The sequence below is a fragment of the Leptopilina boulardi genome, unplaced genomic scaffold (assembly GCF_019393585.1).
Source record: "Leptopilina boulardi isolate dan_hultmark-lab unplaced genomic scaffold, ZJU_Lbou_2.1 LbouV2_362, whole genome shotgun sequence".
NCBI lineage: Eukaryota > Metazoa > Arthropoda > Insecta > Hymenoptera > Figitidae > Leptopilina > Leptopilina boulardi.
Window position 1 is genome coordinate 4,433,401 of NW_026137932.1, and position 27,833 is coordinate 4,461,233.

Here is a 27,833-nt window from a genome sequence, read left to right on the forward strand (position 1 = left end):
AAAATTAACAATATTAAATAATAATTGTTATATCAAATTATTGTTGAAAATAATTAATTAATAAGTTCATTAATTTATTAATAATCCTACTAAAAATTAATTAAGTTATAGATTAATTTAATTTATAAATGTCAAAAATTTTAACTAGCGACCGAATAGGCCTAAGTGACAGAAAGAATCAAGCGATTGGATGGTCACAACCGGGAAGGGGAACTCTATCTTGACTCGGTTTCCCGTTGACTATTTTCCGTTTATCCCTTCCCATTTGAGACTGTCCAATCGCTTGGCCCTTTTTCCATCAAGTTTTTTTTTTGGTCCTTACCTCTAATATAGTATACTGACTTGTGAAAAATTAAACTATTTGGTTAAATTAAATGAACTTTTTCTCTGAGTTATTAATTAATTAATTAATTAACATATTGCATTTAAAACAAGTTAATATGATATTAATTTCAAAAAATTAATAATCAATAATAATAAATAATAATAAATAATAATAAAAAAATAATATAACTTTAAAAGAAAGTGCGCTTGCGTTTCGTATTAATCTGTGTAGTAGTGGAGACACGAGGGAATTACCTTCCTATTTTCTTTCCTTGACTCCCATACCTTCAGTATTCTGCCGCGTCTCGCATTGATATCATCACAATTTGTAATTGTATCAAAAAACGTTCGAAATCTTTATTGTTTAAATTATAATTGTTTAATAAAAAAAAATTTTTATTTTCTTCAAAACAAAAAGGTATTATTACAATTAAAATTTTTATATTTTTAAAAAATTTTGAATAATTTATATTTTTAATAGAAATTTGAATATTTAATTTTGAAGCAAGTGTTAAAAAAAACAATTACAATTCAAAGAACTGTTTCTATATAATATTTTTTACGATATTAAAAAAAAAATTTATTTCAAACATTAGAAGGATCTTAATAATAAAAAAAACAAACAAATTGTTTCTATTAAAAAGGAATTTCATTATTTAAAATTTTTTTAACGCACAATTGTTATTCTCGTGTGTAATTTTTTACAATACCATTTTTATCAAAAGCTACTTTTAGAATAAATAACGTAATCATTAAATACTATGCGATCTCCTTAAAGACAAGGTTAGACGATTTGTGCAAGGACAATTTATCTATCGATTATTTACAAAACGAGGAACATTAAAAATAATTATATTTATTTTAAATCAAAGCAAATTTTTTTTTATTCAACTGAATTAAATTTTATTTATATTATTTATGTCAAAAAAAAGTAATAAAGGATATGTCAAAAAAAATTTTCGTAATCATTTTTTTTTTTTGTAATTTAATTATCTACTTATTCTAGAAAACTAATTACTATTAATATTTATTTTAATTAATTTTGAAAAATTTATCATTTTTTTGTATTTTATTATGAAAAATTTTATTTTTTGTCTTTATTTATAAATATTTTTTTACCAGGAAGAATTTATATAAGTAATAATAAATGATTCTGAAACATAAATGGTAAATTGAAATGTCGATAGATTTTTGCATTGCAAATTATTATCGTAGAGAAAATAAGAAACATTGTTAATATAAAGCACTAGATTTAAAATATTTAAATAATTGGAAATCTTTAAATTTTTGATAAATTTAAAATGAATTTAAAAAAAATTTTAAATTTTAATTGTTTAAAAAAATTATTTTTAATTAAAGATAAATGAGTTTTAATTATTAATCAATCTGAAATGAAATATGAATATAAAGTTATGAATTTCGATTATAAAATTAGTTTATAATTATCCACCTAATTATTATTATATTAATTAAGAAAAAACTTTGTTAGCTAATATATTGAAAAATTTAATTTAATTTGATAAAAATAATTTAGTAAAAAAAAAATTTTTTTTAACTTATAAACAGAATAGCAACTATACATTAAGTAGTATGTAATGCAATGACTTTTATTATTTTTCGTGTGGCTCTACATAATGAAAGGTGTGTCAAGATCATTAAAATTACTCATATACATATATTTCTATTATTTTTTTTTTATTATGTATCTACTTATATTTTGATTACATTAGTAATAAATTATTTTTTTTTAACCCTTAGCGGCACACATTTTTAAAAAAAGATTAAATTAAAACAACAAACATTCTAATATGGCGGACAAAATTTTAAAAATTAATTGCCTTCGTTTGAAACTCGTTACCCGGGGGTTTTCGGAGTCGCTGATTACGATCTGAAATCCATTTTCAAAATTTCAAAATGGCGGATCCAATATGGCGGACAATTTTTAAAAAATTTATCTGATTCATATGAAACTTGTTACTCGGGGATTTTCAGAGTCGCTAATTACGAATCCGATGTCAATTTTAAAAAAATTTTAATTTCTTTTGAACAAACAATTTGTTTTTAATACTTCAAGATAAAAAATAATATTATTTTGTTATTATAATTTCTATTCATTGGATCTAAAGAAAAAATTTTTTTTTAATTTTTATTTTAAATAATTTAAACCGAGAAAAAAATGTTTCTTTCTAATAATTTCAGAAACTTATTTTTCATTGCATTAAAAGATAATAAATATTTTTCAATATATGGTATTTTTTTTAGACCTCCATCGAATTGTCGAATATTGAACTTGTTTTATGTGTGAAAAAAAAAATATATATATATCTATTGAAATTCAAAACACGATCAAAGTTACAAAGATTGAATGTGGTCATTCTGGTGGAAATTTTCTGTTGAAAGTTGTCGAAGCCTTTAAAGCAAATTTACGAAACTTCAACAAATAACTCAAGATATCGCTTGTAACCTGAAAAAATTAAATTCTTTTTCAGGAATATATCGTGAAAATTTAAAAATATTTTAATACTTAAAAAATTAATTTTTAAATTTAGTAATAACTATTAAATTTTATTTATATGATTTATATTATTTTTCACTATCAATATAAAAACAAACAAAAAAAATTACATAATTTTTTTGTTTTTGCATTGATGTAGCACTTTTTTTTTTTTAAAAAAAATCGTGAATTTCACATTCAATATATGATTTTTTTTATTAAAGTAAATCATTTTATTATTTTAAATACTTCATTGATATGCGGAAGTCTAAAGATGTAGAAGGTTGACATAAATTAGTATAATTTCATATTTCCCAACCAACTTAGAATTGGATTGTGTATTACATAAACATGTAAGGCTGTATTTTTAGTTCATCGTAATAATTTCCCGTTAACAAAACTGTAATAGAATTTAAGTTTTGAAAAAATGAATTCCCAAAATATAATTTAATAATTAACAAATTTTTAACTAAAATTCTTTTCTAAATTGATTATTTTCAATAATTTTAATGGAATTCGTTACAAATTCAATTAAATTATTTTTCAATTAAAAATTGTATGAAACTCAATTACATATTTTCAAAATTTCAATTGAAGATATTCTAGAATTTAATTGTTTTTAAAATTTTCCATCTAAAACATTTCGAAAATTAATAATTTCAACTATAATAATTCTTTTAAAATTCAATTATTTTTAATGATTTTTATAATATTCTTCAAAAATTAAATTGTCAAAAATCATTTTTCAATTGAAAACTTTTAAAGTTCAATTTTCGTTCGTAATTTCTAATAAATTCTTCAGCAACAGAAATTACTAAAAATTTCAATTAAAAATTACTTGAAATTCAATTATTTTCAAAAATCTGAAATGTAAATCTTCGAAAATTTAATTATTTTCAAAAAAGATTATCTAAAATTATTATTTCGAAGGGTTAAAGTTGAAATTTTTAGAAATAATTAAATTTCAAAAGATATTGTTAATTTTCAAACAATTATTAAATTTTACAAAACTAAAAATAATTTATCAAACAATTTTTGGAAAACATTTTTTAAATTTAATTAAATTTTCAAAGATTTAAAATTGAGATTTTTGAAATTAATTAAAACTTTAAGTGTTTTGTAATTAAAATTTTAGATGATTTCACTAAAAATTTATTAGAAAATGCGGACAAAATACAATAATTTGAAAATCATTTTTAATTGAAAAATGATTTCAGATAGTTGAATTTTCAAAGAATATTATTAAAATAGTTAAAAATAATTGAATTTTCTTAGAGTTATAATTGAAATTATTAAATTAAAAAAAAAAAATTTTCGATGGAAAATTTTAGAAATAATTAAATTTTAGATGCTTTTAAATTCAAATTATTGAAAATTCAATTAATTTTGAATTCAAATTTTTTTTGAAAAACAATTGAATTTTAGTTGATTTTGAATTGAAATTTATGAAACTAATTAAATTGAAATTGAAAATTTTTAAAACAATTGAATTTTAGTTCATTTAGGATTAAAAATTTGGAAAATAATTAAATTTTAGTTGAAATTTGGAAAATAATTGAATTGTAGTTTATTATGAATTGAAATTTTTGAAAATAATTGAATTTTAGTTGACTTTGAATTGAAAATTTTGAAAATAATTGAATTTTAGTTTATTTTGAATTGAAATTTTTGAAAATAATTGATTTTCAATTGATATTTTGGAAAATAATTGAATTTTTGTTAATTTTGAATAGAAATTTTAGAAAATAATTGAATTTTATTTCATTTTAAATTGAAAACTTGGTAAATAATTAAATTTTAAATTGAAAATTTGGGATAATTATTGGATTTTTAATTGATTTGGAATTAAAATTTCGGGTAATAATTGAATTTTAGTTTATTTTGAATTGAAATTTTTAAAAAATAATTCAATTTTATTGTGATAATTTGTTTTTTAAATTATAAACAATTGTTAAATTTCATAAAAATTTTAATTGAAAAATAATTTTGATATAATTGAATTTGTGATGTATTTCATTAAAATTATTAAAAATAATTAATTTAGTGAAGAATCATTTTAGTTCAAAATTTGTTAAATAACTGAATTGAAGAAGATCTGTAGAAGATCTACATTTTATACTAAAAAATGTATATTTTATTTACATTTTCTTTTCAAATGTAAAAAAAAAATGTCGCATTTTATTAAAATAAGTCGATAAAAGTGGTATTTTTGAAAAAAATCGGAAAAAGTCGTATAATTCGAGGCCTGTAAACATATAATTTTCATTATTATTATTATTTAATATGTAACAATATTCTAATAAATTAAATTATTATTGATAATATTAATCTTTAATTTCTTTGTAACAAACAATTAAATACATAATTTGGCGCTCTTGCGCGCGTTTAATTTTACTAGTTACATAATAAATTATTTCCAATTGTGTAAAATTTAATTATTGTCTGAAAATTAACAAAATCTTTTGAATTTCAATTATTTATAAAAATTTCAACTGTAAATCTTCCGAGATTTAATTATTTTTAATGATTTTTTATATTATTCTTCAAAAATTCAATTATCTAAAAGTATTTTTCAATTAAAAAATTTTAAAGTTCAATATTTGTCCGTAATTTCTAATATAAATTCTTCAGCAACAGAAATCACCGGAAATTTTAATCAAAAATCGCACACGAAGTTCAATTATTTTCAAAAATTTGAATTGTAAATTTTAGAAAATTTAATTATTTAAAAAAAGGCATTCTAAAATTATTTGTAAATTTTTTGAACTCTGAAAAAATTTTATTATTTTTTGAAATATTTAACAAAATCTTTTGAAATTCAATTATTTCTAAAAATTTCAACTATAACTCTTCCGCAATTCAATTATCCGAAAGCATTTTAAAATAAAAAATTTTTCAATTTCAAATTATTTTCGTAATTTCTAATAAATTCTTCAGCAACAGAAATTATAGAAAATTTTAATTAAAAAATCACACGAAGTTTAATTATTTTCAATAATCTGAATTGTAAATCTTCGAAAATTCAATTATTTTAGGTTATCTAAAAATTTTTTGTAAATTATTTTCAATTTTGTAAAATTTAATTATTCTCTGAATAAAATCTTTTGAATTTCAATTATTTATAAAAAATTTCAACTGTAACTCTTCCAAAATTCAATTATTTTTAATAATTTTAATATTTCTTTAAAAATTCAATTATTTAAAAAAGTTTCAAATAAAAACTCTAAAATGGAATTGTTGTCAGAAATTTAAAAAAAAAAACTATACAGCAGTTTAAATTTACAGAAAATTTATTTCTAATTTAAAATCTTCTGCAATTTAAATAATAATCAAAAACTTGATTATTATCCAAAATTATTTTGACCATTAAAACTAAAAAGAAAAACCAAAATTTTTATTTCGAATAAATTATTTAAATTAGACTTCAAAAAATTTTTGAAATTGAACAGATATTTTTTTGTAAATTTGTCCTAATTAAAATTTTGAAAATTTGTCTCAGTTAGATTTTGAAAAATTCGAAATAAATTCTCTTGATAATATTCTTATAGAATTATTTTTATTAAGGAATTAATAAGGAATTAAAATTAAAAAAAAAAGAATTCAAATTAATGAGAATAAAATAATTATTTTTCAATAAATAAATAAAATTAATTATTATCCATCAATATTAGTTATTTAAAGTAAAATATTTATTAATTAATTAAATGTAGTTAAAAAAAAGACGACTTTTTTGCGCCTTAAATTATTTCTGATCCATTTATGATTGTAATGAAAAAAAAATTTTTTTTTTTAAATTTGTTTTTAATATTGTATACGTTCTTTGATCAGGATATTTAATTGAGAGCAATGAGTCATACTTGTATCTGAAGTGTTGTACCAGAATTAAATCGCACCCAACTCACACGCATTTCATTTCAACAGACTCAAATTTTTATTCTATAGAACGCTATCAAGGCATTTCTTTTGAATTTAAAAAAAAAACTGATTCATTTATTGGCATTCTCAAGAGGAAGATGAAGACCTTGCTTCTTCCCTCTCCATATAATATAAAACATAACAAATGAACGTTTAAACGTGAATTGTGAGCAATAATTCTCAAAAAAAATAAATAAAAAATAAATAAAAATAATGTCTGAACTTTTCATCGTGAACGCGGCATGGTGGGCGATTCGACGTGAAAGCCCCTCATGGGCATGTTCTTATAAGGAACACTTCATGACTCGTATCTATACTCTGTTTGTAATTCGAGGTCAGTGTTGCATAATTCAAAGTTCCCGAAGATTGCAATTGTCTTCTGAATTTATTTATCGTAAAATCGTAACATTTTCAATTTTTGGAAATTCGAACTTTTCAAATTTCGATGTACTATAAAAATTTTCAATTTTTGCAAATTTCGAACTGTTATCAATTTTAAAAAATTGTAAATTTGAACTTTTAACATTACAAACTATTAACAATTCTTAATTTTGGAATTTCGAATTATTAATAATTATAACTTTTGTAAATTTCGAATTTTTAATAATTTAAACTTTTGGAACATTGAAATTTTAATAATTCAAAATTTTTGAAATTTGAATGTTTATCAAATCAAACTTTTGGAATTTTGAACTATTATCAATTCTAATTTTTTGGAATTTTTAATTATTGACAATTCTAATGTATGAAAATTTTGAACTTTTTATACAATTCTCTAAATTTTAGATATTTGAATTTTTAACAATTCAAACTTTTAAAATTCCCAACTATTAATATTTCTAAATTATAATGTTTTGAAATATTGACAATTCTAAAGTTTGAAAACTGAAACTTTTAGTAACAAGATTTTTCGAAAAATTTAAGTTTTAACCAATCAAAATTATTGGAATTTCGAACTATTTTTTTTAAAAATATTTGTGCTTTGAAATTTAAACTTTTGAAAATTTGTAACTTTTGACAATTTAAATTTTCGGAAATTTTAACTTTTAACAATTTAAATTTTCGGACATTTTAACTTTTAACAATTTAAATTTTCGGAAATTTTAACTTTTAATAAATTAAATTTTTGAAATTTCGAACTTTTTTTATTTTAAAAAAGAATAATGCTGTAGAAAATTATCAATTAACAATTCTGAATTTTTAAATTTTGAACTATTCGACAATTCTAAATTTTGTAATTTCTAAATATGGACAAATACAATCTTTTGAAAATTTCGAACTTTTAATAATTCAAATTTTTGAAAATTTGAAAATTGAAATTTTTTGAAAATTGAAATTTTATCAAATTAAACTTTTGTAATTTCGTCAATTCTAAATTTTTGAATTTTCAAGTATTAACAATTCTAACAGTTAGAAATTTTTAACTTCTTACAATTCTAAATTTCTAGAAATTTGAGCTTTTAACAATTCAAACTTTTAAAATTTAAGCTTTTAACATTTCGAACCTGTTAACAATTTTAAATTTTGGAATTTCGAAATTTTATTAATTCAAACTTTTGGAAATTTGAAAATTTAACAATTGAAATTTTTTGAAAATTGAACATTTAAAAAATTAAAGTTTTGGAATTTCAAACTATTATCAAATTTGAATTTTGAATTTTTGAACTATTGACAATTCTTTAACATTGGAAACTTCTGAACTTTTATTAATTCAATCTTTTGGAAATTTGCAGTTTTAAAAATTCAAACTTTTTGAAATTTGAACTTTTAACAATTCAAACTTTGGAAATTCCCAATATTTGTGCTTTAAAATTCAAACTTTTGAAAATTTGTAACTTTTGGCAATTTAAATTTTCGGAAATTTTAACTTTTAATAAATTAAATTTTTGGAATTTCGACCTTTTTTTGTTTTAAAGAAGAATAATGCTGTAGGAAATTATCAATTAACAATTCTGAATTTTGAAATTTTGAACTATTTGACAATTCTAAATTTTGAAAATTCAAACTTTAAACAATTCAATTTTTTGAAAATTTAAATTTTTAGCAATGAAAATTCGGCGTTATAAGAATTCAACAATTTGTACAAAAAAAAAAAAAAAAAAAAAAAATTCGGACAATTGAAGATTCGGTGTATTAGAAATTCTGTTTAAAAATTCGAATCACACAAAAGCTTTTTTTAAATGACAATTCTGCTAAATTAATTTTCCGTTAAATTAGAATATTCTGAATACAAAGTAAAAAATTAAAATAATTATGATTAAAGAGAAATTCTGTGAAATAAAAATTCTATCAAAACTAAAATTCGGTATCTAAAAATTTTATAAAGAAAAAATTTTGTCAATAATTTTAATTTGAAAAATGAGAATTTGTTTAAAAAAACAATTTTTATGTATCTCAAAAAATTCGTTTAATTGAAAATTTCCAACAAATAACTTTTATGGAAAATTCATGCACCACGTACAATACAAAAATGTCGTATAAAAATATTATCAGACGTGATCTTATAAAAATAATGATGTCGCGATCTGAATGTAACCTTGACTAAGGACATTTAAATGAAAGTCATGGCCCTTACTTTTTTCTTTGAACCTCTCAATATTATTCATATATGAAATATATAAGTGATTTTTTTTTATTATTTTGTTTTATTTTATTTTAAAATTTATTAATTTATCAAAATATTAATTTTGATATACATTATAAAATATTGATTTATTTTAGCTTGATTATAAAAAAAAAATAAATAAATTTTTGTCTTCTTTTTAGGGAATAAATAATAAACGACTTTGAACGATCTTGAATTTGATCTTGATATGGGTGGTTTAACACAAAGGCCATGGACGCCTACGAAAAGAAGAGGACCAATCGCCGCCGAATTTGGTAGTCCAGGGCCTGCATGCGTCACTCTTCCACCACTCTTAGGTACATTTTTTTTTTTTTTTTTTTTTTTGATTAATTTTTTTCAACTCCTTTAATGGGATACTGAAAAACATATTCTCGAATTAATATATAATTATTTTGTCCTTACTTTAAATTGACACTGAAGAAAATGATTATCTTATTTAAGACTTGTTACCAATATAATCAAATATATTTAATTAATTAAAAATATTGTTACCAATATAATCAAATATATTTAATTAATTAAAAAATTATAAGTAGTCTAATAACGTTATACGTATCGCACATTCGTTGCACATTCGTTACACATTCGTTGCACATTCATAGTTAGTAGAAATAATGTGATGAAAAATTGAAAAAAAATAATTGATGAAAATTATTGTAGAATTGAATAAATGAACAATAACTGAATAATTAATTTTGAATTTTGTGTATTAAATTAATTTGTAATTATTATATTATTCATATTATTAGAGTGAACGACGTTTTCTTTAATTATTAATATTAACCCTTAACTGGTACCAAGGGTCCAGTAGACCTGAGCATTTATTCGAGCTCAAATTAATTGAATGTGTAACTTTTGAATATTTTTTTATATTTTAATATATTGGTTTCACATATATTCTTAGTAATTTTCTAAGTTTTTTTGATACAACTAATTCGATACAAAAAGAATAAATACCTTCTTTGCAAGTCAATAGAATTTTAATTAATTTTTAATAATTTTTCAAATTATTTTCACTGACTATGAATGTGCAACGAATTTATCGCACATTCACAGTTTGTGATTCGCGAGAACAGTGCTCAATATTTTTGTTTAATATTCGGAAATAATTTATTTATATTTTTTCTTATTCGTTGTCCAATTTGCAGCTGACGAAGCATATATTAATATAAATAATAATGTAATTCTAGGAAAAACTGTGCCAGATTCTAAACGAGGAAGGGCACCAGCTTTTTCATTTGGAAGCAGGTAAATTTAATTATATTCCATTCATAATTATGTAATTTTCAAAGTAAAATTTATTTTATTTTTGAATTAAAAATTTTTTTTCAATTTAAAAATTCTACAGTAATAGAAATTATACAATTATTAATATTTAAATTATAATGGTATTCATTGAAATAAAAAATTCGACAATTCTCCTTTTTGATAATTTATGTATTCCAAAAATTAAATACTTAAGTATATAATTTATGTTTTTTTTTTTTAAATTTTTAGACACGGCAACAAAAACGATAGTCCAGGTCCGGGTCCTGGGCAGTACAATGTTTCTGGCCTTAGTGCAAAAGGTATGATATAAATTTTAATTTGAAAAAGATAAAACAGTTCAAATTTCAAAATATAAAAATTAAAATTAGCCTAAATTTATTCAAAATATTTTTATTAAAATTTCATTATTATTAATTTTTAATAATTGATAAAAAATAATAATTTAATAAAAAATTTATACATTCTTAAAGCTTTTTATTTATTTTGTCCCATGAGCGAGAAGAGGTATTGAACATCGTAGAAACAATTTAGTTTAGTAATGAGACAAATAATAATTAATAATAATAATAATTACAAATAGTAATTCTTAATTTTTATTAAAATTTTATTATTAATTTGTAATAATTTATTAATAAAAAAATAATTTAATAGTCATTTTTATTACGGAATTAGAAATTAATGTTACATGAAAAAAATTTCAGTCAGTTGTTTATTAAAAATGTTTTTCATTTTAAAAAATACAGAAGTAAATTTAAAAAATACTAACAATCAAAGAGCTTGGTTTTTTAATAAAAAAAATTCAAATCTGTTTAATTTTATTAATAATTTTTATTTAAAAATTGGGAAAATTTTTTTACAGAACTATAAACATAGTCAATTTAAAAATTACATCTAAATTGTATACTTAAACATTCTTTTGCTTTACATCTCCATAAAGTATAATAATTGTAAATCCGCCAATCTTGAAACTTCATATTATTGATCAAACATTTATGTATGTAAAGGAATGAAGATTGAAATACGAGTCTCGGAAATTCCAGTACTGTAGAATAAATTAAAGATACACGCTACTAAAAAAAATGTTTTTTGAGAAGCTTTTTTGTCATAACATCTTTTTAGATACAATAAAATTTAATTACATTTAAATTAAAAAATATGTTGATTGACGAAAATACACTTGTTGATTATACAACTACTTTTAATGATTGCGTTGATTTGTTTTTCCAACATTGGTATTTTACAAAAATTATTTAATATTTAATATTATTAATTATTTTTCTCCGAATATTATTAATTTACTATGAGTGGATATACATCGACGATCTAAATTATATCCACTCATACTTAGTTTTTCAAAATGCCACAAAAAAAATCGATTTTTGAAAACTTATAACTGGCGTACCTCCCTTTTGACTGCTGCCACTTGCGGGAAATGCCAGAACTATCATTCACCTCGAAATTCAAGTTCAAAGAGACGCCCTGCCGATGGTTGTCCGCTACCTAGAGTTTTGTAAATTCTTGGTAGATCTTGTCGTTGTGATAGGGCTTTTCACTGAAGGATATCCAAAAATCAAGATGGGCACCCAGTTTTTTAAGGTCCCCGGGTCCGTTTGGAAAGACTTGGAAGTAAAAAAGAAAGCATTTCAAGCATTTCCAGTGTCAGCAGCGGAAGAAGTTAGATTCCGTCTGAAGAGATCCTCAAGGGAGGAGTTGACTCATGTTTCCCCTTCCACAAATTTTGCGGGTAATTGGAAGTGATGAAAAAATATGATTTACTGTTGGTCAGAATGAGCGGGATCTTTTAAAATGCCTTTAATAAATCCATTTCAAATAATCGCGTTCATTTCGACACAATCAAATAAATTTTGGATTAACTTCCGGTTCCGGTTACCCTTTGTAATGATCTGACTTTTATAGCCAAAGGATTTGCTCGCCGGATGGGGTCCGGGTACCTATTTTGACTAGTTACTTTAAATCACGGTAGATGGTGTGAAGCGCCATCTATGTTTCGATTAATTTCGGAACTATTTCTTACTATGATGTAGAGGAGAGGCGTAGTCATTGACGAGTCTTTATTTAAACCTTCGAAAGAGAATATATTATTTAAATAAAAGAATAATAAAATATACAAAAATGAATTATTACATAAAATAATATAAGAACGAAAGAATCTATAGAATGCAAATAAAATACTAATCTTTAGAAAATATAACGATAAAAGAACTAGCTATTCTAGAGGAGCATTCGCTGAGCTCCGATCACGCTCGTCATTAATCCAGAATAAAGCGGATTTAAACATATTTACCACGTTCGCGAAGATGTTGATTAGGACAGCGCATATTACTTTCGCGTGGGGTACTTTATAGAATTTACCCCCTAGATGACGGTACGGACAGATACTAGGGTCGTGTACGCTAGGTCGATTATTATTCGTAATCGGGAAGAAGCTAGATATTGGATTCGGTTTCAATATTCATGCCGGACGCTAAGCTAGTGCAAAGTAATATTCACTAGGTGTCTCCTCCATCCGAGAAACGCCTCGAGATGGGGAATCCACCTAGTGCATCATCTTTGTCAAGAGAGGAGCGACTCTACTCGACAAGGAGGGTCCTGAAGGAAGTGAGTGAGTAACCTGGTTCACCAGGAGGAAGGAAGGCGAAGGGTGTTATTGTTCCGCAGGAGCGCCTACAGGAACAAGTACAGCTCCTTCTAGGAAGTGAGGAAGGCTCTGGTGTTCAGAGAGACGCACCTCTACTGAGCACCAAGTAGCCAGGAGTGAGTCGCTTCCAATCGTCAGAGAAGCACCTCTAGACGAGTGGGAAGAAGGCTGAGGAAAAGATGCGAGACGAAAGGTATATCACTAGCAGCTAGGTGACAGCGAGTGGTGGGGGAAGAGAGTGACACTACTACTTACGCTGTCTACTTTCTCTCTTTTCGCCGTCTTACTTCAACTCTCCCTTGTGGATCTCTACGTCTGATGACCTAGACAACGAGACAATTGAAGAAGAACGCTAGAAGTGTTTAAAGCTTAGGCAGGAGGAAGATGAGTATCTTCAAAGGATCGAAGAGGACATCGCCATGATGGTAAAGTTTTGCGATGTTCAGAAGAATGTCAACATGACTATTAAGGATGGACTTAAGACTCTGCAGGATATTGTCAGTCAGGCGAAGACAAAGCACACCCTAGGAAATAATGGAAATTAAACCGAGAAGAACGAAAGAGGAAAATAGAGCGTATCCATGAAATGCGGCTTTGGGGCGCGAAGTTATAGAGGTGCAGAAGCGAAGAAAAAGCTCTGTCAGTCCGGAGAGGACTGACGCTGAGGCGAAGGAATAAAAGCAAGAGGAGACACCTCTTGTCAAAAAGATTGTAAAGGAGACGATAAAGTATGCCGAAGTACTGAACAAACTTCGGAGGGAAGTGAATGCGTCAGCCAGAGAGGCAAGGTCTACAAAAAAAGGGAGATCTCCTGATCAAAATCTGAGGAGACTCCAATAAGGAGGTATTTACCGCTGAGGTTACCAAAGCGAAAGCATAGAGAAGGTGCACGACGAGCCACACTGGAGATAGGCGACCTGGATTGCCTTATCTAGAAAGAAGAGGTCCAACAGGCGATGGCGGAAGTGCTCTAGAAGCCAGGAAGCAGGAAATTGATCATCCTAGGATCCAACCGGACGAGGAATGAAGCTCGCGGTTGTAGTCACCAAACCAGAGGAGGCAGACGGGCTGGAAGAAGTGGGACGCATAAGGATTGGCTTTATGTCTTGCCCAAAAAAGGAGATTGATGGTCGTTCGTTGCCACCGGTGCCTGCTATACAGCCAAATAGAAAGAGTTTGTAAGGCAGCGGACAGATCGACTGCCTGCATCAAGTACGGTGAAATTAATCATAAGTTTGCAAACTGCAATAGAAGCCCAAGCTGCTTCTTATGTAGAGAAAAGTATGGCGATAAGGCGAACATTAGCCATATCGCAGGTAGCAGAGGATGCGGAGTCTTTAGAACGGCCCTTGAGGAGTCCAAAAAGACTCTCGCACGAACAGAGAATAAATAGGACAGAAAGATCGGTAACACGGTAAGAATCACGATAGCTAGATCCCAGGGACCTTCACTTACGAAGTTTAAAGCTTGACGGTAGTTCCGTATAGTATGAGAATTAGTCCAGCCAAAGGGTGTGTGGATTTTAGTGGATTAATCATAAGACGTTGCAAATTGTTGTATTCTTTTAATTTTCTTAATTTCTTGTAATATCCTTATAAATAAAGAATTAAAAAAAATTACAGGAAAAGACGGTGCACCAGCACTTTCACTTCATGGTCGAACTAAATCTGGCAAAATAGAAGTGACACCAGCTCCTGGTGACTATGATCCACAAAAAGCAGAAAAAATTATTCTCGACAATTCACCGAAATATTCTTTTGGAATTAAAGTACATGCCGAAAAAACTAGTACTACTCCAGGTTAGTCTATAACGAAATTACCTATAGTCAAGTATTTTTTTTAACATTTTTAAATTAATTTCATAAATTATAATTTTCCATTAAATTTTTTCTCTATATTTTCTTAAGTAAATTTTAGGATTCTTAATTTATTTATATATTATATAAAATTTAACTTTTTCAGTACGCATTTATATATTCACAAGTGAATCGACTTTTGCACTTCGATATTAATTCATAAAAACATTATTTTTCATGTATTTTTTCTTATAATTAGAAAAGATATTAAAAGAAATTTTCCGTGCAGAAAATTTACTGATCATCTTTAGTACATAATTCTGAGAAGAACCAGATTTTTTTTTGGCAGTCAGATCTGAATTAGGTCTGGCATAATATTTTTAACTAGACCTGTGTTAGATTTTACAATCTCTGCACGGGCTTATTTGCTAAATAACAAGCACTCACAATTAGTAATGTTATTTGAACTACATTTTTTAGATCATACGCTATTTTTCTAACTAATTACTAAAGCCTTTTTAATTTTAATTTTGTTCTAAAAATACAGTTTTAGATAAAAAATAAAAATTTTGTCAAGGCATTATTTTTTGTGGTATTATAAAGTTTGCAAGATTGAAAAATCCCTTCGCAGTATTTTCTAAAGAATAAAAAAAATTTGATATACAGAAAGTAAAATTAGTTCAAATAACTATTTTTGACTGCACAATTTACAAGAGAATCCTTTTGGAATTTAAACATAATTCAACATTATATTTAATTTTGAAAAATTTTCTATTCTTTTCCTTGTTTTAAATTTGAATTTTAAATGTATTATTATATATTTTATTATTTATATATTTCAAAAAATTATTATAAAATAATTTTGTTTTTATTTATAAAATAATGTTTATATTAAAGATAATTTGTGAAAATATACAAATTGATATTTTAATGTAGCACCGGGCGATTATAAAGCTGAAATAGTGAATTTCGTCAATGTTCCACAATACAGTTTCGGCATAAAAACTATGACGGAAAAGCCGAATGAAACTCCTGGTAATTATGTTACATTTTTTTTATTTTTTATATTTTATACAGTGTTTAAAAATTGATTAAATGCGCAAAAAAAAGAAAATTTTGTTCAATTCCTAATTGAATTCAAATCTCTTTAAACTTACAGACATTTTCTTCTCTAAAAATAAAAGAAGGTAAAAAGTGTGAAAAAGTAAATTATTTTGCTAGATATTAGGCACTTGTACACGCAATAAAAAAATGCATGTAGCACTTTAAAAGAAAAAATTAGCTTTGTCATTTTATTAATTATATTTTTTAATTCACAACACCAAGAAATTATTGCAATTTACTAAAATTGAATTTAAATAATATATATTTTTGAAAATAATGCATAAAATTAAATTATATTTAAGCAAAAACATTCGCATGAATCGCTTATCATTTTTTCAAAAGTACTTAATTTTTTTCTTTAACGTATTTTGAAATATAATAAATGTAATTTTTTTAATTTATCCGGAATATTGGATTTACCATATAAAATTTTTAAAAACTGCCATCGGACTCGTAATCAGAGACCCAGAAAATCTCTAAGAAACAATTTTCAAAGCATTTCGAACGATTTTTTAAAATTTACGCCATCTTGGATCCGCCATATTGAATTTTGAAAAACTAATATTGAATGGGTAATCAGTGACCCAGAAAACCCTTGAGTAAAATGTTTCGAAGTATTACAAACGATTTTTCAAAATGGCCGCCATATTTAATCCGCCATTTTGGATTTTTGAAAATAAACTAATTAAACTAATAGATCGTGAACAGCGATTCATAAACTGCAAGTATTTTGTAATTATTTCTTTAAAAAAAAATTAACTTTCCAAATCAATGAGGTTTATTTTGTATTTTCCATTTACTTAAAGTATAGTTTTTTATTGATTCGGAAAATAATTTAAGATAAATTTGAAATAGTTCGGAATTTACATATGAAATTAATTGGCAATTATTTCTCAACAATATGGATTTAGTCTGTGGTCAAAAAATCCTAATACGAAATGAACCCGGAAAAATCTGGTATTTTGTATATAGATATGTACAAAATTATTAATCAGTATGTAAGAAATTCAAATTTAAACTAGGTAGGAAAAAATTTTAATTTAATTATTTATAATTTTATTTCTTTTACCTCATTGGAATTTTCCAATTTTCCAATTAATCTGCTATGTAAATTATTAATTATTAATTCAGCATCAATTATAAACAATATTATCACAGTCAGTGCAAATCTCACTTTAGTGTAACATCGTAGTTGCTACCAAGAAATTATAATATCATATCATGATCTGGAATATTATTTTAATTTTTTTCTCCCTTATAATTGTTAATTACATTCTTAAAATAATTAAAAGACAAACATTTTTTAAAACTCATGGAATACCACACGAAACGGCTGTACCAATATTTGGCAATATATTACCAGTGATAACTCGTAAAAAAGGTCTTGCTGATATAGTAAAAAAATTGTGCGACACAAATTCAAATGCAAAATACTGTGGATTTTATGATTTCACAAATCCGGTAATTATTCTCCGTGATCATGAATTAGTTAAATCAGTTTTAATCAAAAATTTCGAGAGTTTTACCGATCATGGTATACTTGGACCAGAAACAAGTGATCAACTTTTTGTTAGAAATTTATTTAATTTAAAAGGAGAAAAATGGCACGATGTTCGTAATTTATTGAGTCCTGCATTTACATCAAGTAAAATGAAAATATTCTATAAACTTATTTCCAAGAGTACTATTAATTTTGTCGATGGTTATTTAATAAATGACGCAAAAGGTAATGAAATGAGAGAAATGAAAGAGGCCTTTTCACGATATATCAATGATGTAATAACAAGTTGTGCTTTTGGAATATATATAAATACAATGAAAGATCTAAAGAATAATTTTTATATAATTGGCAAAGAAGCAACAAATTTTGCTAAATTTTATTTAAAAATTATTTTAATGAGGGGATTTCCAATTCTTATGAAATTGTTACGTGTCAAATTGTTAAATTCAAAAATTAATAAATTTTTCCATGAAACCATTAGATCGACAATTAATATGAGAGATAAGATGGGAATAACACGACCTGATATATTGCAAATTTTAATGAATGCCAGGGGAAATGAAATGAAAATTGATCTCACGCCTGAAGAAATAACTGCTCAAGCTTTTCTCATTTATTTTGCTGCGTACGATACAACAACAACGTGTTTATCCTTTATGACACATGAACTTGCAATTAATCCAGAAATTCAATCGCGATTACAAGATGAAATTGATTCTGTTTTTCATAAAACTAATGGTGATCCTTCATATGATGCAATTAATGAACTAGAATATTTGGAAGCAGTAATTAATGAAACAACAAGAAAATATCCAATTTTTGCCTCATTAGATAGAGTTTGTACGAAACAATTTAATCTTCCACCAGCGGTTCCGGGAGCTAAATCAGTTGTCGTGAAACCTGGTATGATAATTTGGATTCCAGTTGTTGGTTATCATTATGATTCTAATTATTACAAGGATCCGGAATTATTTAATCCAGATAGATTTTTGAAGAATGGAACTGCTAGTAGTAAATCAACAAAATTTTTGTCATTTGGTATTGGTCCTCGACAATGTATTGGAAATAGATTTGCAATGCTTGTGATAAAAACAGTATGTTTTCATTTGCTGTCTCGATTTACTATCAGAATTTCCTCTAAAACAATTGTACCATTGAAATTGAGTACAAAATCTCTTGGATTCGGTACCAGAGGTGGTTATTGGATAAAACTGGAGAGAAGGGAAAAAAATCGTTGTTAAAAATTAAAATATAAAATTGAAATATAAAAGTCAATATTTTTTTTTACATATTTTGTAATTTAATTCTGTGACAGGTGAACATGTTTTATTAAATATTTATATTAATTACAATTAAAAATTAGGGTAAAAATAATGTTAACTTTAAGTTGAATAAAAATTCTTTATCTAATGATTTTAAATTAATAATTTATGTAAATATAATTACTATAATTCTTCATTTCTAGATTAAAAAAATTAAATACCTAATTCAGAAAATTAATTTTCATTGCAAAACTTTTTGTATATCTCGTATATTATTTTCAATATATGTAAATTGATACATAATTATAAACTAATGCTTATTTGGTGTAAACATTTAATTCCTTAAAAAACTGTTCATTGCTTTTTCATCCCATTCCTTTGTAAGTAAATTTTTTGCGTTTCTTTTTATGCAGTAATAAAAAAAAAATTAATTGGATGAAATTTGAGATTTTTAATATTTTAGTAAATAATAATTATCAATATTTAAGAAACACTCGATGACACTAACGAAAATAATATAAGAAATTTTGTTATTTATTTATATTAATTATATTTAATAAAATATCGTCGTAAATAAATAAATATAAATAAAATTAAAAATAAATAAATTAATTAAATAATGGTGTTTAATTTAATTAATAATTAAATTAAATTAAATTACATTTATTTAAATGTAAATAATATATTTCCCGTATTATTTTATAATAAAGAAAATATTTTAATGAATGGAAATCACAAAATAAACCTTTGAAAATTTGGTATGTCAATCTAGTATTTATTATCATAAAAATCCTAGTAGAAATATTAAAATAACTTGTATATACGTAATGCAAAAGTATTAAATAATTTGAAATATGATTGGTAAAATAAATATACATATTAAGTTAATTAGTTGACTTGAAATTAATAATTAAATAATAATATACATATTTTATAAATATAGCACCAGGTACCTATTTTCCTGAAAAAGTAAGACTTGATAAGGCTCCTGAATTTAGTTTTGGTCACCGTACTCCACTTGAAAAACCTAATGAAACACCAGGTAATTATATAATTAATTATAAATTTAAACTTTTAAAAAACGATAATTAATTAAATTAATTATTAAATGAAATAGTAGAATATATAAATTTACCTTCTTTTCCGGTAATCAAACCGCAAAGGAAGTTAATGAGTAAACCTTTTAGAATTAAAATCAAGAGTGCCGATTGAGTATATTTATTACATAAAATCTACTTACAATTTGTTAATTAAAAATTCGTCAACGAATAATCATGCCAGAAATTATTTCCAGTAATTATATTTCAGTAATTATTTATATCATCCAAATTGTTGATTAAAAATTTATTGTGAAATTAATTTTGATATAGTTTGCTTAATATTTTGTATTATAATTATGTGTGAATATATTACAGCTCCTGGAACTTATTGTCCAGAAAAAGTTGATTTTGGCAAAGGTCCACAATACAGTTTAACTGGTAAAGGCTATATCGACAAACTCGATAATCTTCCAGGTAAAGATAAAATCCATTTCTATTTTTGCTCTTTTATTAAAATAATATAATTGAGGATAAACATTTTTATCTTATATCAAAACATTGGAATTTTAGCTCCTGGAACTTATTCACCAGAGAAGGTAAACCTCTTTAAATCACTACAATTCACGTTTGGTCTCAGAACACTAACAGAGAAACCCAATGATTCGCCAGGTAAATTTATTTACTTATTAATAATCGGATATTAACAATAAAAAGCATTAACTTAAAAAAATATAAACGATTTTCAGCTCCAGGAACTTATTGTCCGGAAAAAGTCTATTTAAATAGAGGACCAGAATATAGTTTATATGGAAAAGGTCCAACCGAAAAACCCAATGATGTTCCAGGTAAAAAATCATTAAATTATTCGAAGTAATGAATATACAAAATATTATTTATTATATATATATATATGAACAAAATATTTTAGCTCCTGGTACTTATTGTCCTGAGAAAGTTAATTTAAATAAAGGACCAGAATATAGTTTATATGGAAAAGGACAATCTGAAAAACCTAACGACGTACCAGGTATATTTAACTTTTAAATATAATTTTAAAAAACTGATAAAAAGGAAAATATATATTTTTTCAGCTCCTGGAACATATAGTCCTGAAAAAGTGAATTTAAATAAAGGGCCAGAATACAGTTTATATGGAAAAGGACTTGTAGAAAAGCCGAATGATATGCCAGGTATGAAATTTAATTAATTTTAATTAAATTAATTATTTAATCAAATTAATTGTAATTAAATTAATTTTAATTAAATAAATTATATAATTAAACAATTACTAAGGGAACCTAACATCGACTATAAATTAGAAAACTTAATTTTCAGCACCTGGAGCATATAGTCCTGAAAAAGTAAACTTAAATAAAGGTCCAGAATATAGTTTGTATGGAAAAGGATTGTCAGAAAAGCCAAATGACATCCCAGGTATAGAAACAACTATTTTTTTAAATTATTTAGTAAAAATAAGCGAAACAATTTAATATATAAACAAAGAGAATTAAATGAAGAATTAATCCTTCATAGCACCTGGAACATACAGTCCTGAGAAAGTGAATTTAAATAAGGGACCGGAATACAGTTTATATGGAAAAGGTCCATCAGAAAAACCAAATGACATTCCAGGTTTGTAAATTTTTGTCGTTTTTTGATTGAGGGTTTTGCTGATTGTAAATTCATTCTAAAATCATTTAAAAAAATAATTTACTAATTATATACAATTAATACCATTCATTACTATTAAATTATTTAGAGATATTACTTCTGGCTCATTTGCTTTCAAATAACATTTAGAAATTCATATTGTGTGTTTCCCTCTTAAGGGTCAGCTAAATTGCGTCTCATGGGAACCTTCCACTAGAACATTAAAGGGATATTCCACTCCTTTTACTAGAATATGAAGAGAAGATTTCTTGAAATTTCCTTAGAAGTCCTGAATATTAAGGAAATAAAGCTTCCTTAGGAAAATTCAGGAATTTTTCCCTACATTTATTCCTGTGAAAGATCCTCTTGATATTCCAGTAAATAATTCCCATGAAGTTCCAAAGGAAGGTTCCCTTGATACAAAATTGGAATTAAAAACATTTTGTAACAAAAAATTTTTATTAGCTCCGGGAACGTATAGTCCAGAAAAAGTCAATTTGAACAAGGGACCAGAGTATAGTCTATATGGAAAGGGGCCATCAGAAAAACCAAACGACATCCCAGGTATTTGAATATTAGATTACTCCTCGACCTAGAAAAAATTAAAACTAATTCCTAATTTCATTAGCTCCTGGAACATACAGTCCGGAAAAAGTGAATTTAAATAAGGGACCCGAGTATAGTTTATATGGGAGAAATTCACCAGTAAAACCTAATGACATCCCAGGTTTGTAAATAATTGCCAAAATTTTTTCTGTTTTACAAAATAATTTAAAAAAAAACTAATTTCCCAACAATAAATTTCATTAGCACCTGGAACCTATAGTCCTGAAAAATTTAATCTGAATAAAGGACCAGAGTACAGTTTATATGGAAAAGGACAATCAGAAAAACCTAATGACCTCCCAGGTGTGTGTAAATAATTGCCAAAATTTTTTCTGTTTAACAAAACAATAAAAAGATATACTAATTTCCAAACGATAAATTTTATTAGCTCCTGGAACATATAGTCCTGAAAAATTTAATCTGAATAAAGGACCAGAGTACAGTTTATATGGAAAAGGACAATCAGAAAAACCTAATGACCTCCCAGGTGTGTAAATAATATTGCCAAAATTTTTCCTGTTTTACAAAACAATAAAAAGAAATACTAATATCCCAACAATAAATTTTATTAGCTCCTGGAACATATAGTCCTGAAAAATTTAATCTGAATAAGGGACCAGAGTATAGTTTATATGGAAAAGGTCCAGCAGAAAAGCCGAATGACATCCCAGGTATGTGAAGATCAGATTTCTCTTCTTGATCTTAAAAATATAAGAACAAAAAATTAATTTCTAATTTCATCAGCTCCTGGAACATACAGTCCTGAAAAAGTAAATCTGAATAAGGGACCAGAGTATAGTTTATATGGAAAAGGTCCATCAGAGAAGCCAAACGATATTCCAGGTATAAAGGAGTTTAATTGATATTGTTTTAAAATAAAAAATATATCTTATATAATTATCATTGGTTTTTGTTAGCTCCTGGAACATACAGTCCGGAAAAAGTGAATTTAAATAAAGGACCAGAATACAGTTTGTATGGAAAAGGTTTATCAGAAAAGCCAAATGATATTCCAGGTACATTAATATTTAAATAATTGCTAAAAACAAATGAAAAATCTATTAAATAATAAATAAACATATCGGTTTTATTTATCTATAAATAATTTTGTTTCAGCTCCGGGAACATACAGTCCTGAAAAAGTTAATTTAAACAAAGGACCTGAATATAGTTTATATGGAAAAGGTGCTGCGGAGAAACTCATTGATACTCCTGGTACAATTATTTTTCTCTCCTCTTTTAAATTAGACAAAATACTCTTAAAATTCAAAATTTCTTATAAAAACGTTAAATCTTTTCAGCTCCGGGAACCTATAGCCCTGAAAGAATAAATTTAAACAAGGGACCAGAATACAGTTTATATGGTAAACCTGCTCCGACAAAAATGAGTGAAAATCCTGGTAAGATTCATTCCTTTTAGAATTCGATGAACATATCAATAGTAAGAAGTTTAGTAATTCTGGTGAAAATTACAATTGTTTAATAATTAATATCAGTTATCTTCTTTTTCGAAATTCTCATTGTTAATGAATTTTTAGCACCTGGAACATATAGTCCAGAAAAATTGAATTTAGATAAAGGACCAGAATATAGTTTAACCGGAAAGGGTCCATCTACAAAACCAAGTGACATTCCTGGTATTTTAATAAAATTAATTCAACTTTTATCTTTCCCTTCTAATTTTATATTTAAATACAAATTTTATTTCTTTGAGAATAAATTAAACATTATTTTCTAATCGTTTATTTGAATTAATTTTGCTGTTTCATGTTTCGATGATTCTATGTTATAGGTCCTGGCGAATACTGTCCGGAAAAAGCGATGTTGATGCTTGAAAAAGCATTCCACTTCACTTTTGGCTTACGTTCACCAATGGAAAGATTGAACAGTATTCCTGGTAACAAAATAATAAAAAATTGTCACAGAGGCTTTATGCTAAAATACTGCTTATTCACAATTTGTGCACTAACTTATTTTTCAAACACAATTTTTTTTTTGTTAAAGCAAACTAATAAATCGCATAAAAGTGCTTCTCTCCAGACCCATCATGTTTAATCCCAAAAATTTACAACAAAACGAGAAACTAACGAAGTGCAAGTCGATTCTCTAGAAGAAGTAATTTAAATCGTAGTACCTTTGTTCTCCAGGTGATTAATTAATATATATTGAGGAATTTATATTTATTAGACTGAAATACGGTTGCTAAATTAATTTGGGAAATGAAGGGAAATATCTCCCTATTAATTTCGGATCATATAGTGTATTATTTGTTCCAAAGAATAAGTTAATAGTAATTAATATTGTCTTCGGGAGCATCAATTTTGTTTAAAATCCATCCAATTTTTAGAAGCTGGAATAATAATTTGAACTTTTGATGAAATTATCATTCGAACGTTTGGAAATTCGAAGATTGAATTCGTTCATTATTTACTTCAGTCTAATAGAATAATTTCTCGATTTAGAACTAATAATATTTTAGCAGTGAAACTAACGCTTTTCACTTCATTTAGCGCCTAATGTTTACAATATTCCATCTGGCCTTTGTGGAAATAAAGAGGGTAACAAGAAAACAGCACCTGCTTATTCAATATCGGGAAGACAAAAAGTTTTCACTGACAATAGAATTCTTGTACCAGGACCTGGTGCTTACGAAGCCATAAAACCAGATGCAATCAGATCAAAAAGTCCAGCGTACAGTATTAGTGCCCGATTCCAATTGCCAAATGATCATTCACAAAAACCTGGACCTGGTGCTCACTGTCCTGAAAAGGTATGATTATTTCCTTCGAAGAGAAAAAAGGAACTATTTTTTTAATACGGTTTTTAAATTAATGTGGATGATAATTTTTACAATGACCGGTTATACTATTTTTAACTATTACCTTTTACCATCATCAAAATAATATAAAGGGGAGATTTTGGAAATATAAATAACACGATTTGAAGACAACGACGATTATTTCAAATTGAGACTCATCGGAATTGAAAATCAACGATGACTTTAATTTCTCCGCACACTCGAGAAAATCTTATTGGCGCGAAACAAATAATGACGTATTAATAAAATATACAATTTAAACGCTAGATTTAGTAAGCTTAATGTTTAGAAGAAATACAAGAATGCATCTTCAAGTATTAATTTTGTTTACCGTCAAGATCAATCTCCTCAAGAAGTCAGAAATTAATTAATTAATAAAATAATTCAATTATATTTGTTCGGTATATCTTTTCTTTACCCTGTTTTATTAGTTCTAGCTTAAAGCTTGTAAATAAATCAAGGATTTTAAAAAATATATTAAAACATTAATTATGTTGTGATCCTTTAGAAATAATCGATTCTGTTATCCCTTTATTGATGATTTCGTCGTCTTTCTTCCTGATACCTCAGTGTTCCGTGATCTAATTTCTCTTTCTCTCTTTCTATTCGAAGAAACAAAAATGGAATCTCTAATGGGGATTATTGATTAAAAATAAAAATCTATATTCAATAAACTCATAAAAACCTTTAAAAATAATCTTGAGGAAGAATTCTGTCAAAAAAAACTCAAAATCTCAGCTTAAATAAAACACTTTGTTATGAATTATAAAAATTCATAATTCCAGTAATTAGAAATACCAAACATTTATTTAATTAATGAAATCATTTAATTTAGTAAAGTGGCTTAAAATTGTGATCCGCAATTAAATAATATTTCATTTTTATTCAATTTAGGTTCACTTGGACTATCCACCAGCGCATACTTTTGGAATCCGTCATTCACAGTACGTTTGTAATTTAAAAGACGCAGTATATTAATGTCAAGAAAGAAAAAAAATCAACAATTCGACTAAAGCTTTTGACAAATGGACAACAAATTACATAGCCATCTATACTGATGGTTATGTGAATTCATTCTGAAAAATTCAACCGGTGCTAAATATTTACTCCCTTCAATATTCAAGCATCAAGTTTTTTTTTACATTTACTTTATCATCTATTTGACTGGAACCTCGAGGACAATGAAAAAATTACCATTAAGCTATATAGTTGATTAATTTTAATGTTGCCAACAATACAATTATTATATCATATTCAAAAAATACTACTACTTTTTGTAATATTGCTTTCTCATATTGATGAGGTTTAATTAAATTGAAGTATTCTTTCGCAGATTTCAATTGAAGAGAATTTTTATTTTCTTTGAAAAAGTTTGACGAATTCTCCAAAAAATATAATTGAACCTTTTAGTATTATTAAGAAATATTGTTAATTTTATTTATTTCCTGTAACTATATAAAGGAACTTTTGAATTATGTATTAACTTTCTGATTTATAAATAGAATCAATTTTTACCAATCTGATCGAATATCTTTATTCGATGATTTTTTTTAATAATTGTAGGATCTTTTGCGGTTTTCTTACCTTTAATTATAATTAATTTTCGTAAATGAAAAAAAGATCCGCAATATATTTATAAACCTCAGATAGCCTTAGTTGCTAACGGAAATTATTTTATGAATAGAGAATTATACTCGATTTAATTAACAAGATTTTTGTGAATTTTAAGACTCATTTTAATGATTGATTTGTTTAGTTTTATTTAATGTAATTCAAATTTTTCTTTATCTTAACCAGTTTGTAGTTAAATTAGTCGATTTTCTAATTATTCTGTGATTCTAAATTAATTTAAATTCAGTTTATCGTTAATTTTTAGTACAATTTGGTATCCGGGATATTTAATAATCTGAAATTAAATGTAATTTCAATTTCATCATTAATGAATTTAATTATTTATTATTAATTGTATTTGAATAGAAAAATGTGGTTTTTATTAAATTCGCTGATCCATCTTTAAGTATAACTTATTTTTCATTTATAAATATAATTTAATTCTTGATAATTTCCGATTGTTATAATTTTTTTAATATGAGAAAGCAATAAATAGCATAACGTTGTTTGGAAATTGACAAAATTTTATTTCATTTATAAGATTAAATTACAATTGAAAATATATTGAATATTCTACCTATTGTTTCCATATCAAAATATCTAAAAAAAATTTTAGTAAAATATTTGAAAATATTTTTTTAAAAATATGCTTTGTTTCAGCAAAATTTTTCACCTTATTTTAAATTTTTAATTTCATTAGTCTTCAGTTTGTCAAACAGTTTTCCTTTTCTACACAATATTCAAATTATTTACCATTGCTTGTATACATTTTTTCTACAAATAAAATATAATGTATTTATAAATTCTCATTAAAAAATTGACTTTATTTACTTTCAATGCGTAATAACAGAATTTATAGGATTCAGTGAATCCCGCTGTTGCAATTCTCCTGAATTCGACAAAGCTGTATTCAACTTTTAAACTCTCTATTCCTACTAATTAAATGAACAAACTTTTGAGATTTAATTTTTTTCAATTCGTCATCACAAACTGAATTTTGCTTAGCGACAAATACCAATTGGACCTTGCCAAAAAAGTTAATTCAGATGAATTGAAATGAATTAATTTTTTTTGGCAAGATCCAATTCGTATTTGTCGCTAAGCAAGGTTCAGTAAAGCCATTTGTTCATTCAATTCATTTCATACCAATGAGTTTTT

At 25.2% G+C, this 27,833-nt stretch overlaps 1 protein-coding gene across 21 annotated transcripts; it reads left to right on the forward strand.

The window, feature by feature from the left end:
- Positions 1-594: 594 nt before the first annotated feature.
- On the forward strand, positions 595-27,420 carry LOC127286727 (cytochrome P450 9e2). 21 transcript variants are annotated; one of them, XM_051313283.1, is made up of 27 exons: positions 595-742; positions 9,500-9,655; positions 10,550-10,607; positions 10,857-10,927; positions 14,910-15,086; positions 16,020-16,118; positions 19,894-19,992; positions 20,366-20,464; positions 20,561-20,659; positions 20,737-20,835; positions 20,919-21,017; positions 21,082-21,180; positions 21,326-21,424; positions 21,524-21,622; positions 22,106-22,204; positions 22,269-22,367; positions 22,451-22,549; positions 22,635-22,733; positions 22,819-22,917; positions 22,991-23,089; positions 23,164-23,262; positions 23,363-23,461; positions 23,548-23,646; positions 23,785-23,883; positions 24,039-24,143; positions 24,883-25,016; positions 25,959-27,400. In XM_051313283.1, exons 2-27 carry the CDS (start codon positions 9,547-9,549, stop codon positions 26,040-26,042), a joined length of 2,619 nt encoding a protein of 872 aa, XP_051169240.1. In that variant the 5' UTR covers positions 595-742; positions 9,500-9,546; the 3' UTR covers positions 26,043-27,400. The 21 variants fall into 21 exon arrangements, 19 of the variants coding, with proteins under 19 accessions (XP_051169240.1, XP_051169243.1, XP_051169248.1 ...); XM_051313286.1 differs by lacking the exon at positions 16,020-16,118 and having other exon boundaries at positions 25,959-27,401; XM_051313291.1 differs by lacking the exon at positions 23,785-23,883.
- The last annotated feature ends 413 nt before the right edge of the window (positions 27,421-27,833 follow it).

Coding starts and splice junctions, on each gene's coding strand:
- LOC127286727 (XM_051313272.1), top strand. CDS start 17,409: ATGATCTGGAATATTATTTTAATTTTTTTCTCCCTTATAATTGTTAAT. Junction 23,090..23,163: donor GAAGCCAAACGATATTCCAG/GTATAAAGGAGT, acceptor GGTTTTTGTTAG/CTCCTGGAACATACAGTCCG. Junction 23,884..24,038: donor AAAACCAAGTGACATTCCTG/GTATTTTAATAA, acceptor TCTATGTTATAG/GTCCTGGCGAATACTGTCCG.